Genomic DNA, 26,158 nt, shown 5'->3' with positions numbered 1-26,158 from the left:
GACAGGTGGGTTTGAGTTGTTTATAAAGTGGCTTTGTTGGAGATGTCCTAATAGGGGGAAATAGCAATCTTAGCAGTTTCCCCCATTAGCGAATATATAACAGCTAACTAGCTTTACATTAGGTTATGTGCATCACTCTGTAGGCACCTACTCACCGGCATTACTATTACGAGCGAGTACAATCACACTCAAAGGGGGGGGGGTAGTTGACTGTAGTATGCGCTGCATTCATTAATCGACTTGTTAGAGGAGCGTCGGCTACTTATTGTCTGTAGTATGCGCTGCATTCATTAATCGACTTGTTAGAGGAGAGTCGGCTACTTATTGTCTGTAGTATGCGCTGCATTCATTAATCGACTTGTTAGAGGAGAGTCGGCTACTTATTGTCTTCATTTTCAGATGCTGGCTTAGGCATGAAAATGGCTTCATTTGGAGCTTCTTGGGTCCTGTATGCGTCATCCTTGGGGTGAGTTTCAGATTGCTCACAGTTAAGAAGCCATTGACTTAATCCAAACAGTGACTAACCATAATGATAATGAAATAAATTTGCATATTGTCATTTAGTTATTTTTTACCTTAAATTAAATGAAAGTGTCATTTCACATTATTTTATCACCCTGTCCAGACCAATATACTGCTTCTCATCATCACCGTCATCATCTTACACAAAACACTCTCATATATGAAAAACATTCATTCTCAGATTAAAGATATCAGGTAAGCAATGTAAACTTACCACACACTGTACACTTACCTGACCTTATGATTTTTTTTTTTACCTATGCCAAGAAAGTTATATTTTAACCCCTCAGTTTGTTGTTGACTTTGTTGATTTGTTGTTTTTTGTTACCGGGGTCACACAAAACCTACTTTTCCAATTTACATGAAATGTGGAAATACAGTGTTTTGGAACAAATCGACTTGTGGGACACCTAGATAATTGTACTATTGCTTACATTTTCTTTAATTGTGCTGTCACAGCACACATGCACAGTGACTTTTATTTTGACAGAATTGAGGTCTGTTGCTATCAGTGGGGTATTCCAGAAAGCAGGTTTACTGGCTTAACTGGGTATGTTAATCCAGAGTTAGCGGTGAACCTGGGATTTCCGTTCCAGAAAGCTCAAATATGATCAGGCTATGTAAGTAACTATGGTAACATAGGCCCTGAACTTAACTGGGTATGTAAACCCAGAGTAAACGGTAAACCTGGGATTTCAGTTCCAGAAAGCTCAAAAATTATCAGGCTATGTAAGTAACTATGGTAATATAGGCTCTGAACTTAACCTGGTAGGGGGTAGGTTTTGTTCAGGTTATGTTCAATTATGTTGGGTTATTTCAGTGCATGTTCAACCAGGCCGCTATTTTTACACTTGTCACACAATGGCGTTTCATTTTGACGAAGGTCCGATTGACAAAGAAGCACAAAATCATGTAATATTCATCTGTGCAATTCACCGTGAGAGGGCGATAAGACCACGACATCACATGATAGCCTATCCATTCTTTTCTAAACGAGTTTTTCAAGAGCGCTCGAGCTTTTCAGCTAAATCCTAAATATACAGTAGGCTACTTGAAAATCATTTTCCATCCCTACATTACGCATGGTGGATTACAATAGAATAAAATAAATATTTAATGTAGACTAGCCTACGTCTTTGGCTCACCAGACAGATGGACAAACAACATCTCAGACACATTGAAGATATAATTAAAACAAGTACAGTACAAAAAAGGGGGAAAAATGGCCTATAGAAAATGAATAAATAAGTTTAAATATAGCTGTACAGCTCAGCCGGGTATGCATGTTGTCACTAAGTTTGGTTAAGAATGCTGATGACATTTGGGATAAAATATTTTTTTAATAGGCTACACACGCTCTCCGACTGGGAGTTTTTGTAGTGTTGGAGACGCAGAGCATATCGGCAAGCTGTCGGTCGGTCCGTAAAGTTTGCCTTGCGCTAAAGCAGTTCCTGCGCAACTTCATTCGTTTTCCTGGACACAAACCCACGAGGATCATTAAAGTTTAGTTTCACCAACTGACAGGTCAGCATCACTTATTCAATTTTCCAAATGTGCACCGAAATGTGTCCAATAGGCTACCCATGCCTTCCGACATTCACCCTTCCGATGATGGAGCGCAAAAGTTTAACTTGGCCCACAGCTGCAACCGCGTTAAAATAGAAAATTAAATTTGGGATTCTCAAAGAATTCTATGGCCCACTCAATCTGTGACAAGATAGGCTAGTTTAAGAAAGCATCATTCAAAGCAGTCAATACAATACGTGATGTCCAGTGAATTATTTAATTGTGCTTTTGACATTAAATAGGCTATCCTAAACATACGCATTTACACGGTCAGTTAGGCTATTCTCTGCCAAGCAAGGTCTCGGACGCAGGCACTTAAGTATTGCTTTTTTTTATTATTACAGTTCTCTCCTCCTTGTAAGCCTCGACTACTCCGCCTCTGAAAAATACGGTGCTCTTCGTTTCGCCGGTTTCACTCATGGTTTCGACTCTCAATAGATGATGCCTTTATAAGTTCTCCGTGAACGCGCACAACTCTAGGTTATCTCACACAGGGTTGATTGAACTAACTGGTAACCGGTGCTTTGGAACCGACAGCTCGGGTTTAGTCACCACAGGTTCAGACAACCCAGAGGTTAAGTTTTATCTCAGTGTTTGTTAAACCTCCTTTCTGGAATACCCCTCTGGTTGACTAGGTTTACATGCACAACAATAATCCGACTATTGACCAGAATAAGACAATGTCGCAATTATGCGTTTTACATGAGTTGATAGAATATTCAAGGGTGAACAAGGGGGTTTCATGATTGTATCAGAGTCTGTAATGGTTGGGTTTCCACTCAACTTATTAATATGCATTTTAAAATTCTGACTTCGAAACACTTGAAATTTGCATAAACTTTCCTAATGCAAATACACATTTTATTTGTCAGAGGGGAAGGGGAACGCTTGATGCACATAACAGTGTGACTTTACAAGCCAGCTCAAAATATGCTGAAAGAATGATCTGAATGAAAACCCAGCTAATAACATTCTCCCAAGGCCAACAAGCCCAAGTCCTTTGATGTTATATATCAAAGAATCTGTGTTGACCCAAAGACTTTGCTGTTGTGTTGTCAAAAGAGTGGTGGTTCTGAAAACTGTGGTCCAATTCTTCATCATCGGAGGCCCCTGGGTACTAGGATTTTTCCATCATGGCAACACGGTCCTGGAATTGCTCTTCCATGTTCTGAACTCCCAGCAGGGATCCTTCATCTTTCTGATCCACTGTGTTCTCAATGCAGAGGTGAGCAAACCAGAATGTCAATTATAGAATGACACATACATACATATCGACTTAAATGTATTGTTAGAGTCAGTAACCTTGCCAACTCACAAGTTATGCAAACATTGGTAATATAACAACATTAAATTAGCCAACTTTTTATTTTATTTACTACAAAGCCTGATATAATACAGCCTAAACATTGCAGGCAGTAGGTCAAGAATTTGTAGCTTAATCCACTAGCAGTCATGTATTTGTCATCTTCTACAAAAACTTTACAACCAATATGGACGCAAGAGGATGCTTGTGCCCAACTCTAAACTCATGCATGAGCAGACACCAATCAGCATGTCAAAACTGGTGCCAGAAGTCAACACATGGAATGCCTTATATACATAAATATATGTCGGCGGCCAAATGTCATGCTGATTGGCTGAAGCTAACCCTCCAAATCATGATCCCCTGATCAAACCAACCAGGAAGCAACTGCATCTTGTTAAATGTGGTTTCTTTATTTTTTTTTCAGGTGCGGCAACAGTTCACAACGATCTGCAGAGGATGACACATTTTCTTTTCAAATGTCTATAGTCACTGCCTTTATTTTTGTTACAGTTTATTACACACACACACACACACACAAACACACACACACACACACACACACACACACACATGAATAAGCTCAACACTTTAAAGGAGGAGCGTGTGTGTGTGTGTGTGTGTGTGTGTGTGTGTGTGTGTGTGTGTGACAGAGAGAGAGAGAGAGTGTTTGGAGTTGCCTTGGCTTGCATTGTGTACACTACCTGTTGTGGTGAGTGGTATTACAAAAGAACCTGTGATGTGGGAAGCTGGGCAAGGCAAAGCATTGTTTTTAGTTTAATTGTGCCATTTCATGTCAGTGCTGGGCAAGGCAAAGCATTGTTTTTAGTTTAATTGTGCCATTTCATGTCAGTGCTGGGCAAAGCAAAGCATTGTTTTTAGTTTAATTGTGCCAATTCATGTCAGTGCTGGGCAAGGCAAAGCATTGTTTTTAGTTTCATTGTGCCATTTCATGTCATGACTGGTGATAGAGTGGTTGTTCTCTGAGGGGGGCAATGTTTTTGATGTAATGATTCAGATGTTATGTATTCAGACTTGTTGTTTGTACACATACATTTAGCAGAAGATTATTGACTTACAGTGTGTCATTTATATTACAAGGGACATTGTCCCAGAAGCAAGTCAGGGTTAAGTGCCTTGCTCAAGATCAATTTTACAATGGTGGAATGGATGATTGATCCCACAACTTTTCACTTTGCTTACATTCTTTGGGACTAACATAACCTATAGGAAACATTATCAGCCAAAGCCTTCATTGTCAGTGTACATTTGTGTGTGTGAATGGGGGGTGGGTGATGAAATGGTGTGTGTGTATGGTGGTTAGGTGTGTGTGTGTGTGTGGGGGGGGGGGGTATGTGTATGTGTGCGTGGGGAAGGGGGGTAGTCTCTAGTTGTTGTCTCTATACATTGTCAGTAAGAATATTACATAATTGAGCTTGGCTACAAAGGTCTGTGGGGGGTTGTAAACTTGAATACAAGTGTACACAAGTGTACTACCGTAAACGAGAATACAAGTGGAAATGTATATTTGCAAGTTTCAAAATAAAGATTTGCCCTTTCAAAACATGTTTGGTCAAATATTCAGATCTTAGCCATTCCCAAGGTTTCAAACCTAGAAACATTGCACCAGGAGGACAGTGACTAGTTTGAAACTCTTGAAAAACTCAAAAAATATGTTGGCAAAAAGAGTCTAAAACATAGAGCTGCTGTAGAGGAATACATACAGTAGACATTTGAATTGTGTGACTCTGACTCTGAGAGGAGTGAGTTCCATTTTATTCCACCCCATATTTGTGCCACTGGGCCTGTGACAAGCTCACTCGATCTTGATTCCTGGTCGGTGCTCAATGCCGTTGTCAGTTGCTTTGGATTAAATTGTCTACTGCAGTAAATCCACCACTGTTATCTCTCTGTCAGCGTTTTGACCCTTGTTCCATGTACAGCCCTTATGACTGCCAGAAAAAAAGCTGCCATCCACCCACCCTTGCCCTCCCTCTCTCTCCCTCCCTCTCTCTCTCTCTTCCTCCCTCCCTTTATCCCTCTCTCTATCTCTCTCTCTCACCCACCCTTGCCCTTTTACAGGTATGCTGTTCACACCCCCTGTCTCTGTGTAGACAGGTTAATCTCTTCTGTTGTGTGATTACGTGTTAAAACATGTCACAGCCGCAGGCAAGACGTTGACAGATTTTGCTGGACTTTCTCTCTTTCTATTTCACTCCTTCCTTTCCACACTTTTACTCTCACTTAATCTCTCTGTCTTTCTGTAGGCTAACAGGGATTCTACACTGGGCGCGTAATTGAAGTGGAAAATAGTTTTAGAAGACAGGTCTATTTTTTTTTAAGGTACTAACGTACATAGTCATAGTACATAGTCATAGTACATTTTTTACATACTATGACTATGAAATCTGGTGTAGCAAGTTCCACTGATCATAGAGGAAGCTAATTGTTGCAGCAGACGCAGCACAAACGGAACACTTTAGTTACATGACTCGTGTAGCCACCCTGTAAGTCTTTTCCGATCTCTCCGTTAATTCTTCAAATCTTTCTTCCATTTCTCTCGTTCTCAGCTCTTGTTTTCTATTTCTCCTCTCTTGTTTCTCTTTTCTCGTTCTATCACTCTTTCCCTCTCTATCCCCATTATGGCTGCCTCGGTGTTGTCTCTGGAGGAGGACCTGTCGTGCAGCGTGTGCTGCGACGTCTTCCTGGAGCCCGTGCTGCTGGGCTGCGGTCACAGCTTCTGCAGGAAGTGCCTGAGCCGCCACTGGAGCTCCAGCCCGGGCCGCCGCTGCCCCGTCTGCCGACGCCCCTCGCCCCAGGAGCCCGTGCCCAACTTCAGCCTGAGGAGCACCTGCGAGTCCTTCCTGAAGCAGCGGAGAGAGGCCAGCGAGGCCCAGATGAGGAGGAGGAAGAAGAGGGAGGAGGAGGAAGAGGAGAGGGCCAAGCTGTGTCCTGAGCATGGAAGGAAGCTGGCTTTTTTCTGTGAGAGGGAGGATGAGCCCGTCTGCTGCCAGTGTAAGAATAGCCGACACAGGGGCCACCGCGTTCTGCCATGGCAGAGAGCAGTGAAGAGAGGCAAGGTCAGTAAGTGTTAACAATCTAACTTATATTAACAATTTAACTCAACAATCTAATTAACAATCCAATTTACAGTGTTTCTTAAGGCCTTTCAAGACCGGCGTTAACATGAGGGTGGTGCACGCCAACTCTGCACACCAGTCACACTTTACTGCCTTCGCTGCCATGTGTATCAAGCCTGCACAAACACCTGCACAAACATTACGAGCACTGCAGATCACTTTTGGCATTTTCCTCACTTTCATTTAAATCTCTCAATTTATTGCCAATAGGAACAAATGATATTTGACATTTCAAACATTATTTTCAAGAACAGTGAAATCAATTTAGGTATTTCTTTGCTGCATTTTGTAGCAGTTAATTCTAAAGTCTTCTCAGCATTTCAAATGTGGTGAAAACCTTGGCACAGTGTACCACATTTCTAACTATGTATACTGTACAAGAAGCAGTAAAGGAACACATTGTGTTGGTCAGTGCCAAATAAATGTTAGAATCTAAGAATGTGGAACTCTTGTATGAATCTTAGGATGTTTTCACATATAATCATTTTTAAAAGAACCAAACTCTGTCCACTAAATGGGGACCAGAAAGTGGACCAAAACAAAAGGCACTATGTTCATATTGTATTCACATTTTGAGTTCGGCCAGATGACTGATCTCTTTCTGGTGCACTTAAGATCTAATGGGTCCTCAGTTTTGTTCACACTTCTCTGGGGTGATCATTACATACATATATTACACGGCTCTTTATAATGCTTCACTTGAATGGGCCTTCCTAACGTTCGGAGGTCTGATATTTCTCGATAACAGACCGTTGCTAAGTATAACAGACTGCTGTCAAGGAAAATGGGTTTTGTAGTCTGGTTCACTTCTTACAATGGAACTTCAGTCAAACGTGAAATCAGACGGTTGATCAGCTGTGTTCTAAAGAATGTCTGATTCAAATTCACCATGTGTTCCGAACTATTTGTTTCTCAGCAAAAGCCATGATGAAAAGGTAACAAAAAATTTATCATGTGGAGTTGATTTGTTTTGTTTTGCCAAGTAGCCGTGTAATAAGCGGGATAATATATAGAACGCCAGTCATTATCGGGAAAATAAGTCCCTCTGCTGGCACGTTGGGTCCTGTTTGCCCTGTCGGGACTTAATTAATGAAATATGTAGGGCCTACTGTATATATTTCCAGAATGAATTCTGATCTGAAGTTACTGAACTGTCAGCTAACACGCCAGCCAATCGTACTTTCTAATTCAGAGTGGTAGGTAGCTGTTATGCCAAACAACCTTCAGCTCACGTAGCTAGCAGCCAGAAGCCTGTTAACTGCTAGTCTCTCTTGCATGTTTGCCAGAATTCAACAGAGAGATAATACTGTAGATGTGAATGATGAAAACTGGTGAGCAATGTAATCAAAAACTAATATCTACATTGTCAGTGACCAATAGGCTACCTTTCTAAACATTCATCATCAACATTAAATTTGGCTGTAGACAAATGACAAATGTCTCTATCATGAACCTAATGATAATAGTTTTTTTTATAATAAATTACATACCTCCTCTTTTGGAAATGGCAAGCCAAGGAGGATAAAATACAATGCAAAAAGTAAAAGTGAACCAGGGGTGCTTTGTGTTCACAATGCACAGATTAGGCAAACTGCATTCCGTACTTCAAAGAGAACCGTGCCGAGACTACCTCCTGAGCTGAGGGATCATGTGCACAAAAATGCTGAGTCATTGATCTGAGTTCATTTAGAAGGCTGAAAGGGGCAAAGTGTGAAAACTAGAACTGCTGTGGCTTCCCTTCAGGAAACACTTTGATATAATTACAGTGCATGCACATGCACTGTATTGTAATTCCTAGGCTTTTTCTTTTTGTTATCATTACAGTGCATGCAAATCAATGCACTGTATTGTTATTCTTCTTCTGACTTATTATTATTACTAGTGCAGTGCCCGTTCAAACATGCTATTCCTGTAGCCCAATTACATGCCTGCAGGTAGGCCTGCTTTAAAAATAGGATGATAGGGAAAAACATAATTCCAGGTAAGCATTCAATAATGAATACATGATAATATAATAATATAATAAATGTGAAGTGAGCAGAATTTAAGCATGTGGCTGCATGTGAAATTTTTTTACAGATCAAAATTACATAATCCTTACAGCTGTTTTGAGTCAAGGCTATATGCTTAGCCTATTGAATAACTTGATGATAGAGAAAACAAACCATTTTGTGGAATGATGCATCATCATATGAAATTTGCAACGGTGTGACTCAAAAACAGTCTCTGGTGGCCTATAAGTGACATCACACTGTCTGCCACTCGTTGCTTGTAACTGGTTATGCTTTGCATGTTTGGCATTCTGAGACGTTCTTTAAAGGAGAATTCCGGTGTAATATTGACCTAAAGTGTGTTGAAACATGATACCGAGTGTGAACGTATGTCTCATAGCTCATCTCGGCTTGTCCCCTACACTCAGAAATCTGGCGCTAGTTAGCCGATGCTACAAACAGTTTTTCGATGGGGGTGCCTCGGGCATCGGCCTAGCCATGCAAATAAATCACTGTTTTACACCATTTACGAGGCTCAAAGTAGCTCCATACTTCATTGGTAGACTTCCGAGGGCCTTGGCATTTAAAACGAGACATTGAGAACTTAGAAAAAGCACTGGTAGTTTACTTACAAGACGATTTATACAGACAGTATCCTCACGGAGTTTAGCGTTTGCAGCCATCTTGAATTTAGTCACGATAAGTTGAGCGACGAGTATGAATGAACAGGTATGATAAGGGATCAGATTCCAAAAATAATTATGTGGAAATGCATGGATTCCAGTTGCTGCTACTGAAAGAAACTATAATCCATGCATTTCCACAGAATTTTTTGGAATATTTGATGTTATGACATGCAAAGTTAAGCTTGCCGAACTTAGTTATAGGCAGAGTTATAGGGCACGGGCAGCTTGAATGTGACTACATTCGTGACACTCCTGTTAATAAACTAGAGCAAAGAATAGGAATGTAATGGTCACCTTAGTCCCATGAGCACACAGATAACTTGTTCACAAGCACCCTTACGTGGAACCAGAAGAGGAACTGCAACCAGTCTGAAGCTTACTGAGAGTGGATGTTCTCCCCTTATTAGACATTCTCTGCCTATATAGTAGGGATGGAAAGAGGGGTCCACGCGCACCCCCCGGATTTTTTTATGCCACTTACATTTTTTTAATCCTTAAAGTGTCTATTTTCAGAATCTGCCAGGTACCAAGCTGAAAAAATGGGTTAAAGGCTTCATTTTTAACCCTTTATTGCACCCGACCCAAACTCGAAAAATAAAAAAATGAGATAGAAAGTGGCATAACTTTTGAAGTAAACAAGATACAGAGACAAATAAACACATTTTCCCATACAATTCTGACCCAAGGAATTCAATGGAACAGTTATTTATTTCATTTGACAACATCTTGACTTGTTTTTTTTAATATATGGCCAAAAAACAGGCAAAACAGGCTCATTTGGCAACTATTTTTTCATTTCAATATCAATCAGTTACAGCAACACTACTCATCTTCCTCATCATCATCACAGAAGAGATCCTCTAAGTCCATTTCTTTCATTTCCAGCTCTTCATCCTCATCATTATGCTCATACTCTCCACTTCTGACCAAAAAATGGCAAAAACGGCTCACTTGACCACATTTTATTATACTAGTTAGTCCGTGAGCCAGAGGGGTTGGTCGTTACCGAAAAAGTGGCTACCATACCTTTTCTGAAAGCCTGGAATCTCAGCTTTTCAATGATGTATGATGGCCATCTGACAAGAGTAGCTGTTTTGAGTTATCACACATAATGTAAACTAAGGTTGAGAAAATAATGCGTATAAATCAAGCAGTACACTGACATAGCTGAAAATCTATATTGGACATATTGGAATATTTTATTTTGTTATGTTTGGTATCATTGTAAAGGGGAGACTCTGAACTTTCATTAAAATCCTTTTGTGAACATTTTGGATAAGTACAGCCAACCCTGGAGCTCTTCAAACTTTTAATAACACATATTTTCCTGCCATTTCCGCCAAAGTCATCTTTTGTCTTTTAATCCTGTGGCACCAGGGAGCATCAGAGAAACAAAATCTAAACACTGAAATACTGGCATGACCAGTATGGAGGGGGTGATTTTCAGTCTTATATCAGACATGGCGTTTGAGAAAATAATGCGTATAAATTAAGCAGAACACTGACATAGCTGAAAATCTAGAAACGGTATAACAAATAACAAATGACACATGGATTCCTATGTTTTAAGGTGTGGTAAACCCAATTATGACATTGCCATTACTGTAAAAGGTCAAGGTAATGACCTTTAGGCATGGTCAATGACATTTTCGCACTGATTGCATCATTCAAGGCCACGACACTAATCAAACTCTTCGTCGGAATCCTCATCAGAGGAATAGGATTGTTTCTCATCAGCAAAGTCATCCTTCTGGTTTTTGCACTGTCTTGTCAGTGCAGGCCAAGTTGTTGGCAACACACTGACATGATGGAGTGACACAGGCCCCGTCCACACGGAGACGCTTTTTGGGTCACCATCTTGGTCCACTCTAGACCACCCATGCTCAACTGGGTAAGGAACTTTAGGGTTGTTCTCAAGGCATCTTCTCCAGATAGCACCTTGATAGTTTGCTCTGAGACAGTGCTTCCTGAGAGAATCTTAGCATGGAGGTAACTGCCAGGATTCTATGCCTTTCTTTGCACAAAAAAGTGCATACCTCATTTCATTGATGAAGTGCATACCTCATTTCATGTGATTCTGGACTTGGAGCTGTACATTAACTCCTGTAAGGCTGCATACAACTCAGGTGTCATTGTCCAGTCTGCCCCAACCCTCTGAAAGGTCTCACAGAAGTTTTCATTCTTCTAAAGAAGTTTTAGGGCTGACACTTTACCACAACCTGCAAATGCACTTACAGTGTCGCAGCCTGTGTATGCGTGTAAACTAGGCAAAGCCTGACACAACTGTGAACCCAGACCACGAGCGAGTTGTGAGATGTTTAATGTAACTGGTGCGATTCTTTGTCCCTGTCTTCAGGAACAGGTCACATGTGAGTGCGTCACTGGTAGCCAGGCTTATCACCAAGACATCAGTGTCATCAGACACAAGGATGACAGATTTGTGACTAGTCCTTGAAGCATGGCACCCGTATGCTGGAGTAGCATACGGGTGTCAGCCTCTTCCTGAGTGGACGACAGGTCTGATACCTTGTGCACTCCCTGTTGGGTCAGCTTGTAACACTGATCTTTGGTTGTAGTGTACAGAACCACCGAGTCTTGTTCTAGACTGTTCTTTGCTCCACTCTTTGACCAAGAAGGTAGCAAGATTTGTTTTGTTGTTGTTGCTTTGTAGGAATTTCTTCCATTGCTGAACTCTGTGCCCTGCAGTGATCTGTCTGACCTCTGTGCCTGACTCTGCACCTCTGGCCACTCTCTCCATGTGATTGATAGAAGCCTCATTATATACATCAAAAACAATGTCAACACGGGTGCTGTGACTTGCTTCACCTAGCACAGTGGACAAGGCGTAGTCTGTAATATCAGCAATATTATTTAATGTCTTGCCATCACCGTTCAGCTTCTGAACAAGTGCCATGCCATCTATTGGTGGAATTTAATGCCAATGATTCAGCAACATATGGGAACTTGAGCAGTTGCTTGGCAAGTGAGGATTTGCTAGTCTTCCTCACATTGCCATCTTGTGAAGCAAGAGCCCACAGAAGTGGTCCAAAGGGATGAGATAACACCTCCTTCCGGTTGAGCTGTCTACTCTGTGCAATCAGTGCCATCTGGGCAAATATTCGATTATCAGCTTTGAGGATAACTTCTTTATTCCCAGTTTTGCATGTCTTTGCCTTTCCCTGCATTGAGGAGAACTTTTTCAGTTTCATCTTGGAGAGTGGTGCATGGAACTGCTTTGCAGGAGGATTACTCTCAACACGCTCAGCAGAGAAGGTACTGTAGGCATTCGTGCCAATGGTGTGTGCATTCAGAAGGTCTTCAGCAACATCTGCTGGTGCTGTACTTCCAGTAGACAGAGAAACAAGGGACTCACCACCTGCAAATGGATTTATCCAACTAGAATCCAACAGATCCACAGTGCTTGTAATGTGTTCTTTCTCTTTGCCAATTCTGCTTTGTCCAAGGTCCTTGTGAGAACAGTCACTTTGTTGGAGTCCCAGGGAGCTTTTCAATATAGACAGGTAAGTGCTTTTGTACTCAGCAGTAAGGTAATATCTTGAGACAGCTGCTGGGTTCAAGCTGAACCCTTTTGTGCCTCCAGCTGTCTGAGTGTCCCGATTGACAGTTTCCTCTAGGGTCTGGTCAATCGGAACCCTGCCAAATGTGTTTGTTGCACTCAGCTGGGCCGAAAAGCCACCTTTACAGAAAAACATGTACAGATCTGGTTTCTCACGTTCAATATGGCTCATCTCTGAGTAGTAAGCAGTGAGTGACCTTGCATAATTCAGATTAAGTATAAGTACATATACTCTTTTGATCCTGTGAAGGAAATTTGGTCTCTGCATTTATCCCAATCTGTGAATTAGTGAAACACACTCAGTACACAGTGAGGTGAAGCACACACTAATCCCGGCGCAGTGGCACTCGGGGAGCAGTGAGGGGTTTGGTGCCTTGCTCAAAGGCACTTCAGCCGTGCCTACTGGTCGGGGTTCGAACCGGCAACCCTCCGGTTACGAATCTGAAGCGCTAACCAGTAGGCCACGGCTTATCATAGGCAAAGGTCCAGGGGATGATTGATCGAATGCTAGCCATGTGCAATGCCCAGTTTCCTTCATGTGATGCCCTCACAAGGTTTAGTACAACCTCCACCATGTCAATATATGACATCCAGAAGCTGGCCAGTGGACCTTGTTGAGACCTGAGATGCTGCAGGAATTCACAGAAGTACTGATGGACCTTTCTGAAGACTGTACAGTCAAGTGATTCTTCTACAGTGGTTGATGATATACCCTCAGAAAATACACTCAAGTCTAGAGGCAGGATATCTAGGAGATCGTGGGCATTAGGATGGTTCTCTGTGAGCCACTAGGGAAACTAATTCCAGACTAGCCTCAGGAGGGCTTCATACATGATTTTGTACTTATGGCCATCCAAAACACCACTGACAGATCCCTCAGCCACAGCTCCAGATTCAATGCATATGTCCCTTAGGCTGGAAGTGCCAAGACAATGCAAAACCTGTGCGTTTAACCCAAAAAGCGTCTCCGTGTGGACGGGGCCTGTGTCACTCCATCATGTCAGTGTGTTGCCAACAACTTGGCCTGCACTGACCTATGCCATGCAAGACAGTGCAAAAACCAGAAGGATGACTTTGCTGATGAGAAACAATCCTATTCCTCTGATGAGGATTCCGACGAAGAGTTTGATTAGTGTCGTGGCCTTGAATGATGCAATCAGTGCGAAAATGTCATTGACCATGCCTAAAGGTCATTACCTTGACCTTTTACAGTAATGGCAATGTCATAATTGGGTTTACCACACCTTAAAACATAGGAATCCATGTGTCATTTGTTATTTGTTATACCGTTTCTAGATTTTCAGCTATGTCAGTGTTCTGCTTAATTTATACGCATTATTTTCTCAAACGCCATGTCTGATATAAGACTGAAAATCACCCCCTCCATACTGGTCATGCCAGTATTTCAGTGTTTGGATTTTGTTTCTCTGATGCTCCCTGGTGCCACAGGATTAAAAGACAAAAGATGACTTTGGCGGAAATGGCAGGAAAATGTGTTATTAAAAGTTTGAAGAGCTCCAGGGTTGGCTGTACTTATCCAAAATGTTCACAAAATGATTTTAATGAAAGCTCAGAGTCTCCCCTTTACAATGATACCAAACATAACAAAATAAAATATTCCAATATGTCCAATATAGATTTTCAGCTATGTCAGTGTACTGCTTGATTTATACGCATTATTTTCTCAACCTTAGTTTACATTATGTGTGATAACTCAAAACAGCTACTCTTGTCAGATGGCCATCATACATCATTAAAAAGCTGAGATACCAGGCTTTCAGAAAAGGTATGGTAGCCACTTTTTCGGTAACGACCAACCCCTCTGGCTCACGGACTAACTAGCATAATAAAATGTGGTCAAGTGAGCCGTTTTTGCCATTTTTTGGTCAGAGGTGGAGAGTATGAGCATAATGATGAGGATGAAGAGCTGGAAATGAAAGAAATGGACTTAGAGGATCTCTTCTGTGATGATGATGAGGAAGATGAGTAGTGTTGCTGTAACTGATTGATATTGAAATGAAAAAATAGTTGCCAAATGAGCCTGTTTTGCCTGTTTTTTGGCCATATATTAAAAAAAACAAGTCAAGATGTTGTCAAATGAAATAAATAACTGTTCCATTGAATTCCTTGGGTCAGAATTGTATGGGAAAATGTGTTTATTTGTCTCTGTATCTTGTTTACTTCAAAAGTTATGCCACTTTCTATCTCATTTTTTTATTTTTCGAGTTTGGGTCGGGTGCAATAAAGGGTTAAAAATGAAGCCTTTAACCCATTTTTTCAGCTTGGTACCTGGCAGATTCTGAAAATAGACACTTTAAGGATTAAAAAAATGTAAGTGGCATAAAAAAATCCGGGGGGTGCGCGTGGACCCCTCTTTCCATCCCTACTAATAGTAGCTTATGTCACGTGAGCACCATTTTGAACATTTTCAGCGCGAATAGGAGGGTGAGGTAGAAAACCTGCTGTCACACTACATTCACTTTCAATGTCATATTCAATTTGAGCTGCTTTGATAACAATCCTGATGGCTTGACAAAAAAACCTTGAGTCTTTACCATTAATATCCATGTTGCTGGATGTTTAAAAGTGGGCTAATGAAGGAAATCGGATTTTGAGATCAGTAAGAAGGATAGGCCTTTATTAATAGGTTCACCACCCATATAACATAGGTAAGAGAACGATTGGTGTGCTATCTCGGCTAAAGAGCTAGGGTTGCCACATTAATTTGTGATATATTATAAATGATAAAGTTCTAAAGCTTTCTCATAAAACCCTTTCACCAGCTCTTGTAAGATATAAGGGTAATCCTTAAACTGTAGCCTTGTTTGTTTGTGCCACCCATACTATGCATAATATTAAGTGGTTACACAAGCAGTTATAAGCAGTTTCATTAAAAAGGGGATATCAACAATGACATCTGGAACCTGCCAGTCTATCTCTCTCTCTCTGGTACACACACTCAAGATGTGTTCCCATTAATTAGAGTAAGTAGCATTCAAGTTTGATGCTGCTGCATGATCATCCTCGCATGTAACACAGGTGGTGCATTTTGACATTGTAAACATTCTCAAAGAGAGAAAAACAGTTAGCAGTAAAGCTATTTAGTATTATGTACCCCCTCTGCCCCTTGGTGCCCTTGTCAGTGATGTGCGTGGTGAATACAATGTTGAAACATTTCATATAGTTTCTTACCTATATTTGCCCTGATGCACTCGTTGAAGCAGACACAAGCACTCGCTTACTCACTTTGGACTCATCTCCCTGCTGCTGTCCCTATATTAGCCTACAGAGCAACTAGGCTAGACAGGCGCGTGCACAACAGGCTTGTGCAAAATTCCAGAATTGAATTGAAACTGGCTCTTAAATTCCAATTCAATTCTTGAATTTCACTTGCATTTCAATTGAGGACAGGAAGCAGAATTGCAATTTGAATTGTGCACAACCCTGGTGTACAAAGTGGGGTCTGGTTCTGTGGTTGTGCGGCAGTTGCTAGGTAATAATGTAAACTCTATTTTTGCTGCCAATCAACAAAAAGCATGCCTTTTATGTCTGTGTACATAAAATATTATTAATTATCCGGGACAGTCACTCAAAAAAGAGAACAATCCCGGGAAATCCTGTACGTGTGGCAACCCTATGTGAACCAGTGGATGAAAGATGTTGTGCTTTGTGTGTGTGTGTGTGTGTGTGTGTGTGTGTCCTGCTCAGGGTAGGCTGGCAGCTCACACAAAAGAAATGAGGGAGAGACTGGATGCCCTGAGAAGTGGATCAGCTCAAGGCCACACAGCAACAGCATACATAAAGGTGATCAACTCAGGTTGATTTTGTCAAAGTTCTCACACATACTTACACAATAGGCTGCAGTGCATAGTGCTTACAGCATTATGCCAGTCATCCAGAACATTCCATTTCAGTCTTACCATAGAATCTGTTTGTCTATTTCTTTGTTTGTATTTCTTTGTTCACTTCAGGCTGTTTGTTTGTTTGTTTACACTAGGCTGTTGTGAAAAAGTGTGAGGAACAGATACGGAAAGACTTCGATAAAGTCTTCACGTTTCTGAAAGAGGAACAGAAGGCCCGTCTGGAGGCCGTGAGGGATGCTGGGATACGAGAGACCCAGTTAGCGAGCAAAGCCATCGAGGCCGAAGCCACTCTCCTCTTCAATCAAGTGCAGGAAGCGGAGGAGATGGCGCAGAAAAATTACATCACTTTCCTGCAGGTGGGTATTAACTTGTTATCTAAAATTGAGGGTCAACTACTTTAGTAAGCAATTGTAAGAAAAATATAGTTATGGATATAGTATGCCGCTAGATTTTTTTTTAACAGTGACGGCAGCCCCCCCGCCCCCCAAGAAAAAAAAGGTTACAAGGCTAGTATGAAAAAAGGCCTGGGGGGGGTGGGGGGGGGGGCACTCCCGAGATGTTTTTTTAATTCTAGTTGCTAATCACACCATTTAGCCTAACGTGACTTGAGAAGGACAGGATTCAGGAACTAAAGACAGGCCCATCTTCTGTCTGACTCACATAACCCATGCATTAAACCACATGTCACTTGAACGCTTGAACATACCGGTTCACGTTGACAATGGAGAAATGCTTACTTTGTCTATGACAGAAATTAAGTTATCGCAACATGTTGTAGAAACACAACCCACAACACTGCCTTTATTTGGTGCAAATCTCCTTTACTTTATAGTCCGCGATTCACATTAGGCCTACTAGGTCATCACCGCGAGTGTATACAAAATGTTTTTGGCCAAGTTTTGCAATTTACCTTCATTACTACCAGTCGTTGCTTTTTTACTGCGTCGATTCACGATTGAGTGTGGTGTCTTCGCGGAGACATCCACTCTCCAGTGTCATTTTTGCTGTTGTTGCGAGCGAGCTAATAAGTATAAGTAAGTATAAGTATAAATACTCTTGTGATCCCGTGAATTTATTTATCCAAATCTGTGAATTAGTGAAACACACTCAGCACACAGTGAGCACACAGTGAGGTGAAGCACACACTAATCCAGGCGCAGTGAGCTGCCTGCAACAACACCGGCACTCGGGGAGCAGTGAGGGGTTAGGTTCCTTGCTCAAGGGCACTTCAGCTGTGCCTACTGGTCGGGGTTCGAACCGGCAACCCTCCGGTCCGAATCGCTAACCAGTAGGCCAAGGCTGCGATATGGGAAGTACTTTCAATAGCTTCAGAAATTAATTGGTTTGCCTTTACACCTTTCCACTAAGTTGTGCGAAAATTGTAGTTTTTGCGATGTTGACAACCCGCGTAGCACATGAAGCTCTTGATAGCGCATGCCACTAACGTCTATAAAAACAATATATTTATGGAATAAAACTAGATAGGTACCTCGGATTAGCATTGCTGTTTATTGTTCAATTCTTTAATTTTCAGCAGCCAGCGGAGGGCATTTAGCCTACTATGCTTCCAGACAATATTTTGCGTCTCCCCTAATTCTGAAGCAGTGGCACCGCTAAATGAAGAGGAAACACTGAGAAGAAAGTTAATGTTTTAAATAGGCTACATCAATACAATATAGGCCTATAATATGTGAAGTGAAACTGGACGGGCCATAATAACCTCTGACTAGTTTTAGGCTACTTATTGTTAAATTGCAATGTGAGCGGCAGCCAACAGGGGAGGATACATCGGCAGGATTATTTCAAAAGCAACTGCAACTACATTGTGCGTCTGCCCTGATTCTGATACCGTGGCGGTATTAATTAAACCGTTGGGGGCTGCCATGCTGAAATAAACGTAGAGGAAACACTGGTATGTCTGACTAAGTATTGAGTTTGTGTGTTTATGTGAATTTGTGTGATGTGTGTTTCAGGAATCTAAGGCCATTATGAGGTGGGGTGCAAACGTGTGTCAGTTCAACTAAACCAAATTCATACATGGAACCATACTGTATGGGTGATTAAGGTACCGATCTCTCTCTCTCTCTCTCTCTCTCTCTCTCTCTCTCTCTCTCTCTCTCTCTATCCCTATCTCTATCTATCTTTTTGTGTGTGTGTGTGTGTATATGTGTTCCTCCACATTAGTACACACTTTAGTAGACAGATCTGCCAGATCAGATCAGAGCCAGCCCGGTGTCCCTGGGCTATGATTGAAGTCCCCGAACGACTTGGCAACCTGAGGTTCAATGTCTGGAAGAAGATGAAGGAAGTTGCTCCCTGCTGTGAGTATATCATTTCATGTTACTGTGTTTTCTCGCTACAGAGGATGTCTTCATAAACCACTGGACTGCGGGAAAGAATGTAGCCAAATGAGTTGGTGGCAAAGGAAAGGAAAAACAAATCTAATATCACTCCACTTGTTTTCCATGCATAGCCCATGCTCCACATTAATATCAGTGAGCGCAGGCAGAGACTTTCTAATGAGGAGACACAGCACTCAAAAAATCCTCCATAGAAATGCATGGGGCTAGTTTGTAACGCTGTTACTACATATCACACCCCTTCCTCAGCAAAACGTCGACATGTGAATACATTGATTGAGCCAATCATGTGGTGTGATGTGAATACATTGAGCCAATCATATGGTGTGTTGTGAAGACATCGTGCCAATCATGTGTTGTGATCTCGCCGCTGGAGCAAGATTGGTGTCGTGAAGCCTTGCGCACACGCATTTCTGCCGAAATGGATGCCCGACGAGTGCCCAAAAAGCGTTGCCATATGGCCGCGGAGTGGAGGGACTTGCCTAATAGGACTTTGGCGCAGGCCTGAAATTGTAGATGGAGCTGAAGAAACAAGAGATAGACTATTCCACCTCCTGTAGTCTGGCTTCATTGCTTTCATGATACCTTCTCCTAAACAAATAAGTGTCTTAAAGGAGCATTTCACCGATTAGCATTAAGCTTTGTATCAGTAGAAACCCGGTAGTATCTTCGAATGACCGTGCTTCCCTCCCTTGTGTCCTCCTGAGACGAGAGATATCTGTATTTTTTGTCTGGAAAAAATCGTCATTTTGCATCATTGGAGGTTTTTTTGCCATAGGCTGGAGACCACAATGCTAGTTCTGCATGTTTTCAACCCGCCCATGTGACCAGTCTATGGGTGTGACCTCACTAATGTAATAATAGTGTCCGACATATGTCTTTTAAGCTAAGCTAACAGGCAAGGCATTTACCCTGCAGAGAAAGCTGATAAGTAACTATGATGGCGGATGGTAGTTTTGAAACTGATATGGCAAAAGGGGATTTTGATGATATGGTGCAGGAATCTAATTATCATTACTGCCTGTATGAGCCGTGACACAGCGACGAACAGGAGGCCTGCAGCAAGACCTGTCTGTTGATTAGCAGGAAAGCCCGGGCCGACTCGAGCAGGGGTGGTGTCAGTGCTCTCGACTGTATGTGTGGAGCACCTTAGCTTTGGAAGCTAAGCTAATAGGCTAGGCTCTTGCCCTGCGGAGAAAGCTGACAAGTAACGATGATGGTGCGTGGTAAATAATGAAACTGATATGACAAATCTTCATGATGAAGATCGGGGATTCTGATGGTCTGGTGTGCGAATCCGATGCTTGTTATTACCTGTAGGAGGCGCAATACGAGCAACAAACAGTTGAGGGTACTTGTGGAATAGGAGCAAGGGGGCAGGCGAATTCCCGGAAGTAGAAGCATCGATGTAGCGGTGGTTATCAACTCTCTGCTAACCCCATAGAACGCCCATCCATTTAGGATTTTTTTGAACTCCCATAACTTCATATAACATATATCATGTGCCGATATTTTAGCTTCTGTGTTATCTACATAAACAATAAAAGGCAAAACAAGACTCGACTACCTCGTACGTAACGTTAGGTTCCCGTAAGAAGAATGTTTAGCATGTCCGGTTGAAGGGAAGCTAACGCACTGAAGGGAGATAACCGTATTGTTTGGATAAGAAGCGTAGTCTAGCCAGCACGGAAACTCGTGAACAAAGCTATGTAGCCTACAATCTGAAAAAAAGCCTGAAAAACAGTAGTTTTACCGTTAGGTAGTCTAACGATAATCATTTCAGAGGTTTTCGATGGATTGACGTAGGTCAGAAAAGTGGAAAGAAGATTAGCCTCAAGGCTATAACTTTTTTGTTTTGTTTTACCATGACTGTTTTTGAAGATGATCATGTGTGGTAGTTTCAACATTAACACGACTTGATATCACTTGTGAGGATGATATTAATAATAATACATAAATAAATGTTTAACTTTGATGACTTTGAAGGCGAAGGAAGTGTGAGAAGAATTTCTGTGTAGCCTATCTATCATATGAGTTACAAGATTCAGTTCGATGGCTAACGTCACGAAGTTAAGTGCGAGTCTGCGCAGTACTGGGGGGACCAACTGAAAAATGACTCAGTACCCTCCCATTGAGAACGACGGAGTCTGTTCGTCCATTTCTTTTACTGTCTATGAATAGGAGGCCTGCAGCAAGACCTGCCTGTCGAGTAGTAAGACCTCAGGTCGACTGGGGCAGGGGCGTGTCAGTGCTCTAACGAAATCGGCTTGAAGGTCAGTAGCCTAACGTTACTCACAAATTATCGCACAAATTAATAGCACATGTGACCCTGCCTGTGATAACCCAGCTAAAATCGTTTTTTAATGTTATGTATTTTTAAAGAAGATAGTTAAAGATAGTTAAAGAAGCACTATGCAACAATTTGAGCAAAAATGACCTTAATTATGCAGGTTGAGAGTCGTTCTGATGGTTCTACACTTTCTGGGTCGTTTAGTGCAGTGTTTCCCAAACTTTTTTTCTGGGGACCCACTTTTTAAAAATGACAGACCATCGCGACCCATTTCACCCTGCAACCACCAATATTGTTTTAGGCCACAGGTTCTCCAACTTTTCTATGCCTTCCCCAATCATGCTTTGAACACGGTTGTGCTGCATTTTGAGCAGCATCAGCGTGAAAAGTTGGAAATGACTACTGAAAAGATACGTTTTAATGCGCGTCCGAGAGTTTGGGGAAATTCTCGCATGTTGCGCAGTCGTCATTCGTCAGCATGTTCCTGTATTTCTAAAAAAAATGTTGTAGGCTACGTTGCAAATGGGTCCATAACACTGTGGATGTCAATTCCGATGTAAACAGCAAATAACTCGTCGTTATATTGTATTGTTGTATATTATATTGTATAGTCGTTATATCAGAACAAGAGGCTTGCGCAATAGCCGGAAGAATGCGCCTTTACTTTGGAGTTTGGAAAACGAGAGGAATAGTGTTTAAAATGTCCATTTAAATTGTAGCCTAATATAATGCACTGTTGTGCATTTTAAATCAGAAATAAGAATGAGAGGAGGTTGCTATTAACTTTAAAGATTGCATCTACAATCGAAACTATCTACATACAGTACAAATTTAATGGCCTTATGTCCGGTCTATGGATGTCTGCTTTAGTTGACAGCACGGTCACTAGATTTTAATCGGTAAAGTTGAGGAGCTGGTATCTGTTAATGTTAGTGCAAATAGGCGGATTCATGTCCCTTGTAGTTTGCAACTGCGAGGTACATGGGAGGCGCCCCACAGAACGTTTTCATTTTGAGAGGTATCCATGCTCTGGCACCACCTCTGCGATGCGTTCGTCCCCCAGTTTCATGCGCCAGTTTCATGAGCTTTTATGACAAAACCGTGACTGTGGTAGTTAACAAACTACATCCTAATAGAAAACTGTTCCTTAACTGTTTAACTAACAATTTCATACATTTGATACCAGGAAAGCAACAATTAACTGTTGCTTTCCTGGTATCAAATGACAAATGGTATCAGTTAGGCCTATAACACAACATCAATTGTGCTGGCGACCCAAATAAAATCTCCTGCGACCCACACTTTGGGAAACACTGGTTTAGTGGGTGCTTCGTCTCCCCCATCTCTTCTCTTACGAATATGCAACTTTCTGTTCCCGGTCCGAGGAAACCCGGATGTGACTCTGCGGAAGTATCCAATCGCGCCTCAAAAATGTAGTCAGATTGTAGTTTCGAAGAAGACTGCAAAACGGACGCCGACTTGGCTTTGTTGCTGTTGAAATTGTAAGTAGCCTAGCCTTGGGTGAACTTCGTTTTTGTAATGTGGTTTGATAGTCTCTTGAACAATGTGTTTGCTCGACCGTTTTATTGTTAGCCCTGTATGTGTTTAGCTTGGTTTCTTGATGGCTAGCTCGCTAGTTTAGCGTACCGAAGCTGCAGGGGGAGCTGTGTCGTGAAAAATGCGAGCCCAAATCCGGCGTAAACCCAGAAACAGCAAAGGAATAACCAGACCTGCATAGGGCTTCTTTAAATGTCGGATATGCTAGCCTATGTTGTCAATTTGCGGGACATTTGACATGGAAATATGTAAAATGTGATTTTTGTGTTAACAAATAGTCTGATGATGTGCTTGTGGTTTCCAAAATAGTGATTTTTAAAAAAATTCCATATGAAGAACTGAACATTCGATATATGGCCACAAGATTGAGTGCAACATAAAACAATGATCGTTTTAATTTTAGAATCCTTATTAATGACAAAATGTAACAGTATTGAGTATGATTGAGTCCCTCTGTGTGCTTGGCTACATCCTGGGGGAGTTGCTTGGTAGAGCAGCAAAGAGCAGTGAAAGGCAGGGAATTCTGGGAGTTGTTGGCTTTAATCCGCATGAGCCAAAAATACATTTTTGTTTTTTTTCTTGGTCTAGAAGGTACTGACTTCAATGATGACTCCACATTTCTACTACATAAATGACTTAATTTAAATACTCATCTTCCCAGCGGTGAAATGCTCCTTTAATGTCCTTCTCTACCAGATGCCAAAATAGCAGGTCTGGGAGACAGGTATCGACATACAGTGGATTGTAAAGTGGATTAGGAAATTAACTGAGAAAATTAATAAACCCAGGACCACGTGGGCAATTGGACCTGAATTTGCACCACAGCTACACTAAGTATTTAAATAATGTGTTTACTTAGTTATTTCATGGCTCTGCTAAGTCATTACATTGACACATGATTGACCTTGGGTTTTTCAATCACCATTGCTGTTGTTATTTTTTTTTAATCCCAACCTCTGCATAGTGTAATAATATGCATGAAAAATACATACAGCACATAGCTATCCAAATTAAGCTTTGAAATCACCAAAAATATGGGAATATTTAAACATTCGTCTGTTTCTACAAAACTGCCGCACTATCTAAACTAGCTGTGAAGCTAGCTCTAACGTGACTGTGTTTACAGATTGCCATCAAAACCTGCTCTCACAACAATCACGCTGTTATCCTACACAGGCTAATGTCACCTGGGTTGCCTTCAAGCTAGCAAATCGATGCTTTGAAAGCACATGTTTCGCAACAGGAAATAGTACAGAGACTGGCAGGTTCGCTGATGGGGCTAATGTTATTAAAATACGGGACATTTTACTGGAAAATATTGAAATGGGAAGAGAGCAGGAAATAAGTGAAAATTCATGAGAAACTTGATAAAAACAGGAGGTTGACAGGTATGATACAGCATGTTGTATTTTAATCAAAGCAATGTATCTGATAAACAACAGAGCACTTTGCCTCTGGAGTTGATAACACTGTTTCTCTTTCTTTGCATTGTGTCTCACGTCAGAAACAATTGTCATTCACTCCTTTTTTTCTCCTTTGAAACAATTGTCCTTTTCTTCACCAAAAGACCCAGTGATCCTGAACCCCAGCACCCCTCTAGTTGGCCTGATCCTATCTGATGACCTGACCAGTGTTCAAGTTGAAAAGTTGCCCAAATGCTACTCTTTTGTTGCGGGTTCCAAGGCCCTCGACGAGGATTATCACGTTTGGGATGTTTGCGTCAGTGACTGCTCAGACTGGATAGTGGGCATGTCGATGGAGCAACACTCTTTCACCACGAGGGTCCCTCTGTCCTCATCCCCGTTTTGGAGCCTCTGTGCAATCCAGCGGAAGAAGGACCAGTTCTTCACTGCCCGCCACCCTGCCACCCAACTGAAGCTAACCAGCCCCCTACAGGTGCTCAGAGTCAAGCTAAGCACTAAGTATAGGCAAGAACAGCCTAAACGCCTCCGGGAGATTGCATTCTCTGATGCTCAGAAAGGGTCAACCATTTTCAGATGTGTGTATGACTTTGACAAGAGGCCACGCTACCCAATTCTGTGTCCATTACAACAGGGGGGTAAGTTGACAATTCAGCCCGCTGAGGTGATGGTTGAAGTGAAGGCCGAAGGCTTCTGGAAAAAGTATGGAGCTGCGATCCTTTGTATTGGCATTTGGATTATTACCCTTGTAAGCATCTTGCTGTTCACTGACACAGATATCATCAAATTAGTACAAGAGTGGGATAGAAAGAGAAAGGGACACGACATAGAGACAAAAGGATAGGCAACACATGGTCATTTATCTCTCTTTGTGCTATTTTGGCAGACTTACCTATCAGTTGTTTCTGGGGGCAGGCTTTGGGCTTTATCTTAGCAAATGCCTTTAGGAAACGCCTGGTCAGAGGCGCAAAGTTTAAGGTGTGTCCAGTCCACATTTGCTAATTTAATGGCGTGTTTTGTGGTCAAGAGGCCAGACACATTGTTCAAAAGTGTTGTCTTTATGTTTTTAATCAGTGTGTTTTGTGTAACATCATTTAAACCAATGAGAATGACATCTGTCATTCCCTTTAACAGCAAGTAGTTACAGTGGAAGCCGGGAATTGAACCCACAACCTTTCAGGCTACTGCATGCTTAACTACACCATCCTGTTTTTAGTTGCCGCTCACCATGTACTGTAACTACATTTAATCTGCTTCTATTACTTTTGTTCTGCTTCCTTTCTTTGAGACTACACATTATAATCTGTCAGCCAAGGCCTTCATTGGCTTTGTCAGATATACTGTAACTTTTAAAAATAGGCTAATTCAATTTCACTCCAAACCACTTTCTGCTGATGACGACAAATACACATTGTACTACAGTATATACTATATTATGTACTTGAATATTATTGACTTTTGCTCAACTGCTGATGGAATTTTCTTGCGTGGCTAGTAGGGGTGTAACGGTTCATGTATTCGTATTGAACCGAAACGGTACGGGCGTCACGGTTCGGTGCATGAATTTACACGGAGAATACACGGTATAAAAATACATAAAACTCGTGTGCGGATTAATTAATGTCATGCGCAATTACTGTTAAGTAGCGAGAGTTACGGGAGTTCTTTAGCGACACCTAACGCTAATCTGTAGCCTCGCCTTAGCTCTGAAGCTCTGATTGGCGCCTATGTTTTTTTTGTCAGGTCGTCGGTCGAGTCCGTCAGTCATCAGCACTAAGGTTAGACCCACAAGAGTTAGAGGATCCGCTGGTCTCTTTAAGATCGCAAGTTTGAGAACTTCAGTTACAGTAACGTTAGTACAGGCGAAAGAGTGGTGGATAAG

The 26,158-nt window shown here is 41.7% G+C and overlaps 2 protein-coding genes across 3 annotated transcripts in view; both read left to right on the top strand.

Annotated features, from left to right (window-relative positions):
* The window catches only part of LOC143124683 (adhesion G protein-coupled receptor E1-like), a 76,142-nt gene extending 71,439 nt beyond the window's left edge, over positions 1-4,703 (top strand). For both annotated transcript variants that reach the window (XM_076286403.1, XM_076286395.1), the window contains 4 exons: positions 400-466; positions 626-717; positions 3,151-3,313; positions 3,819-4,703. In XM_076286403.1, coding sequence (XP_076142518.1) covers positions 400-466; positions 626-717; positions 3,151-3,313; positions 3,819-3,854 — 358 coding nt within the window. In that variant the 3' untranslated portion in view covers positions 3,855-4,703. The remainder of the gene's footprint in view (positions 1-399; positions 467-625; positions 718-3,150; positions 3,314-3,818) is intronic.
* Positions 4,704-5,546: 843 nt separating this feature from the next.
* On the top strand, positions 5,547-25,858 carry LOC143124669 (E3 ubiquitin-protein ligase TRIM35-like). Its single transcript, XM_076286372.1, has 6 exons — positions 5,547-6,471; positions 16,494-16,589; positions 16,783-17,004; positions 18,622-18,641; positions 18,833-18,969; positions 24,423-25,858. Exons 1-6 carry the CDS (start codon positions 6,034-6,036, stop codon positions 25,118-25,120), a joined length of 1,611 nt encoding a protein of 536 aa, XP_076142487.1. The 5' UTR covers positions 5,547-6,033; the 3' UTR covers positions 25,121-25,858.
* Positions 25,859-26,158: the final 300 nt, after the last annotated feature.

Source organism: Alosa pseudoharengus, unplaced genomic scaffold (assembly GCF_046254945.1).
Source record: "Alosa pseudoharengus isolate Yale_2024_CS ecotype anadromous, Long Island Sound unplaced genomic scaffold, YU_APseudo_1.1 YU_APseudo_1.1_scf_1, whole genome shotgun sequence".
Taxonomy (NCBI): Eukaryota; Metazoa; Chordata; class Actinopteri; order Clupeiformes; family Clupeidae; genus Alosa; species Alosa pseudoharengus.
This window is presented reverse-complemented; position numbering and strand designations above follow the sequence as displayed.

Coding starts and splice junctions, on each gene's coding strand:
- LOC143124669 (XM_076286372.1), top strand. CDS start 6,034: ATGGCTGCCTCGGTGTTGTCTCTGGAGGAGGACCTGTCGTGCAGCGTG. Junction 16,590..16,782: donor CAGCAACAGCATACATAAAG/GTGATCAACTCA, acceptor TGTTTACACTAG/GCTGTTGTGAAAAAGTGTGA. Junction 18,970..24,422: donor GAAGGAAGTTGCTCCCTGCT/GTGAGTATATCA, acceptor CTTCACCAAAAG/ACCCAGTGATCCTGAACCCC.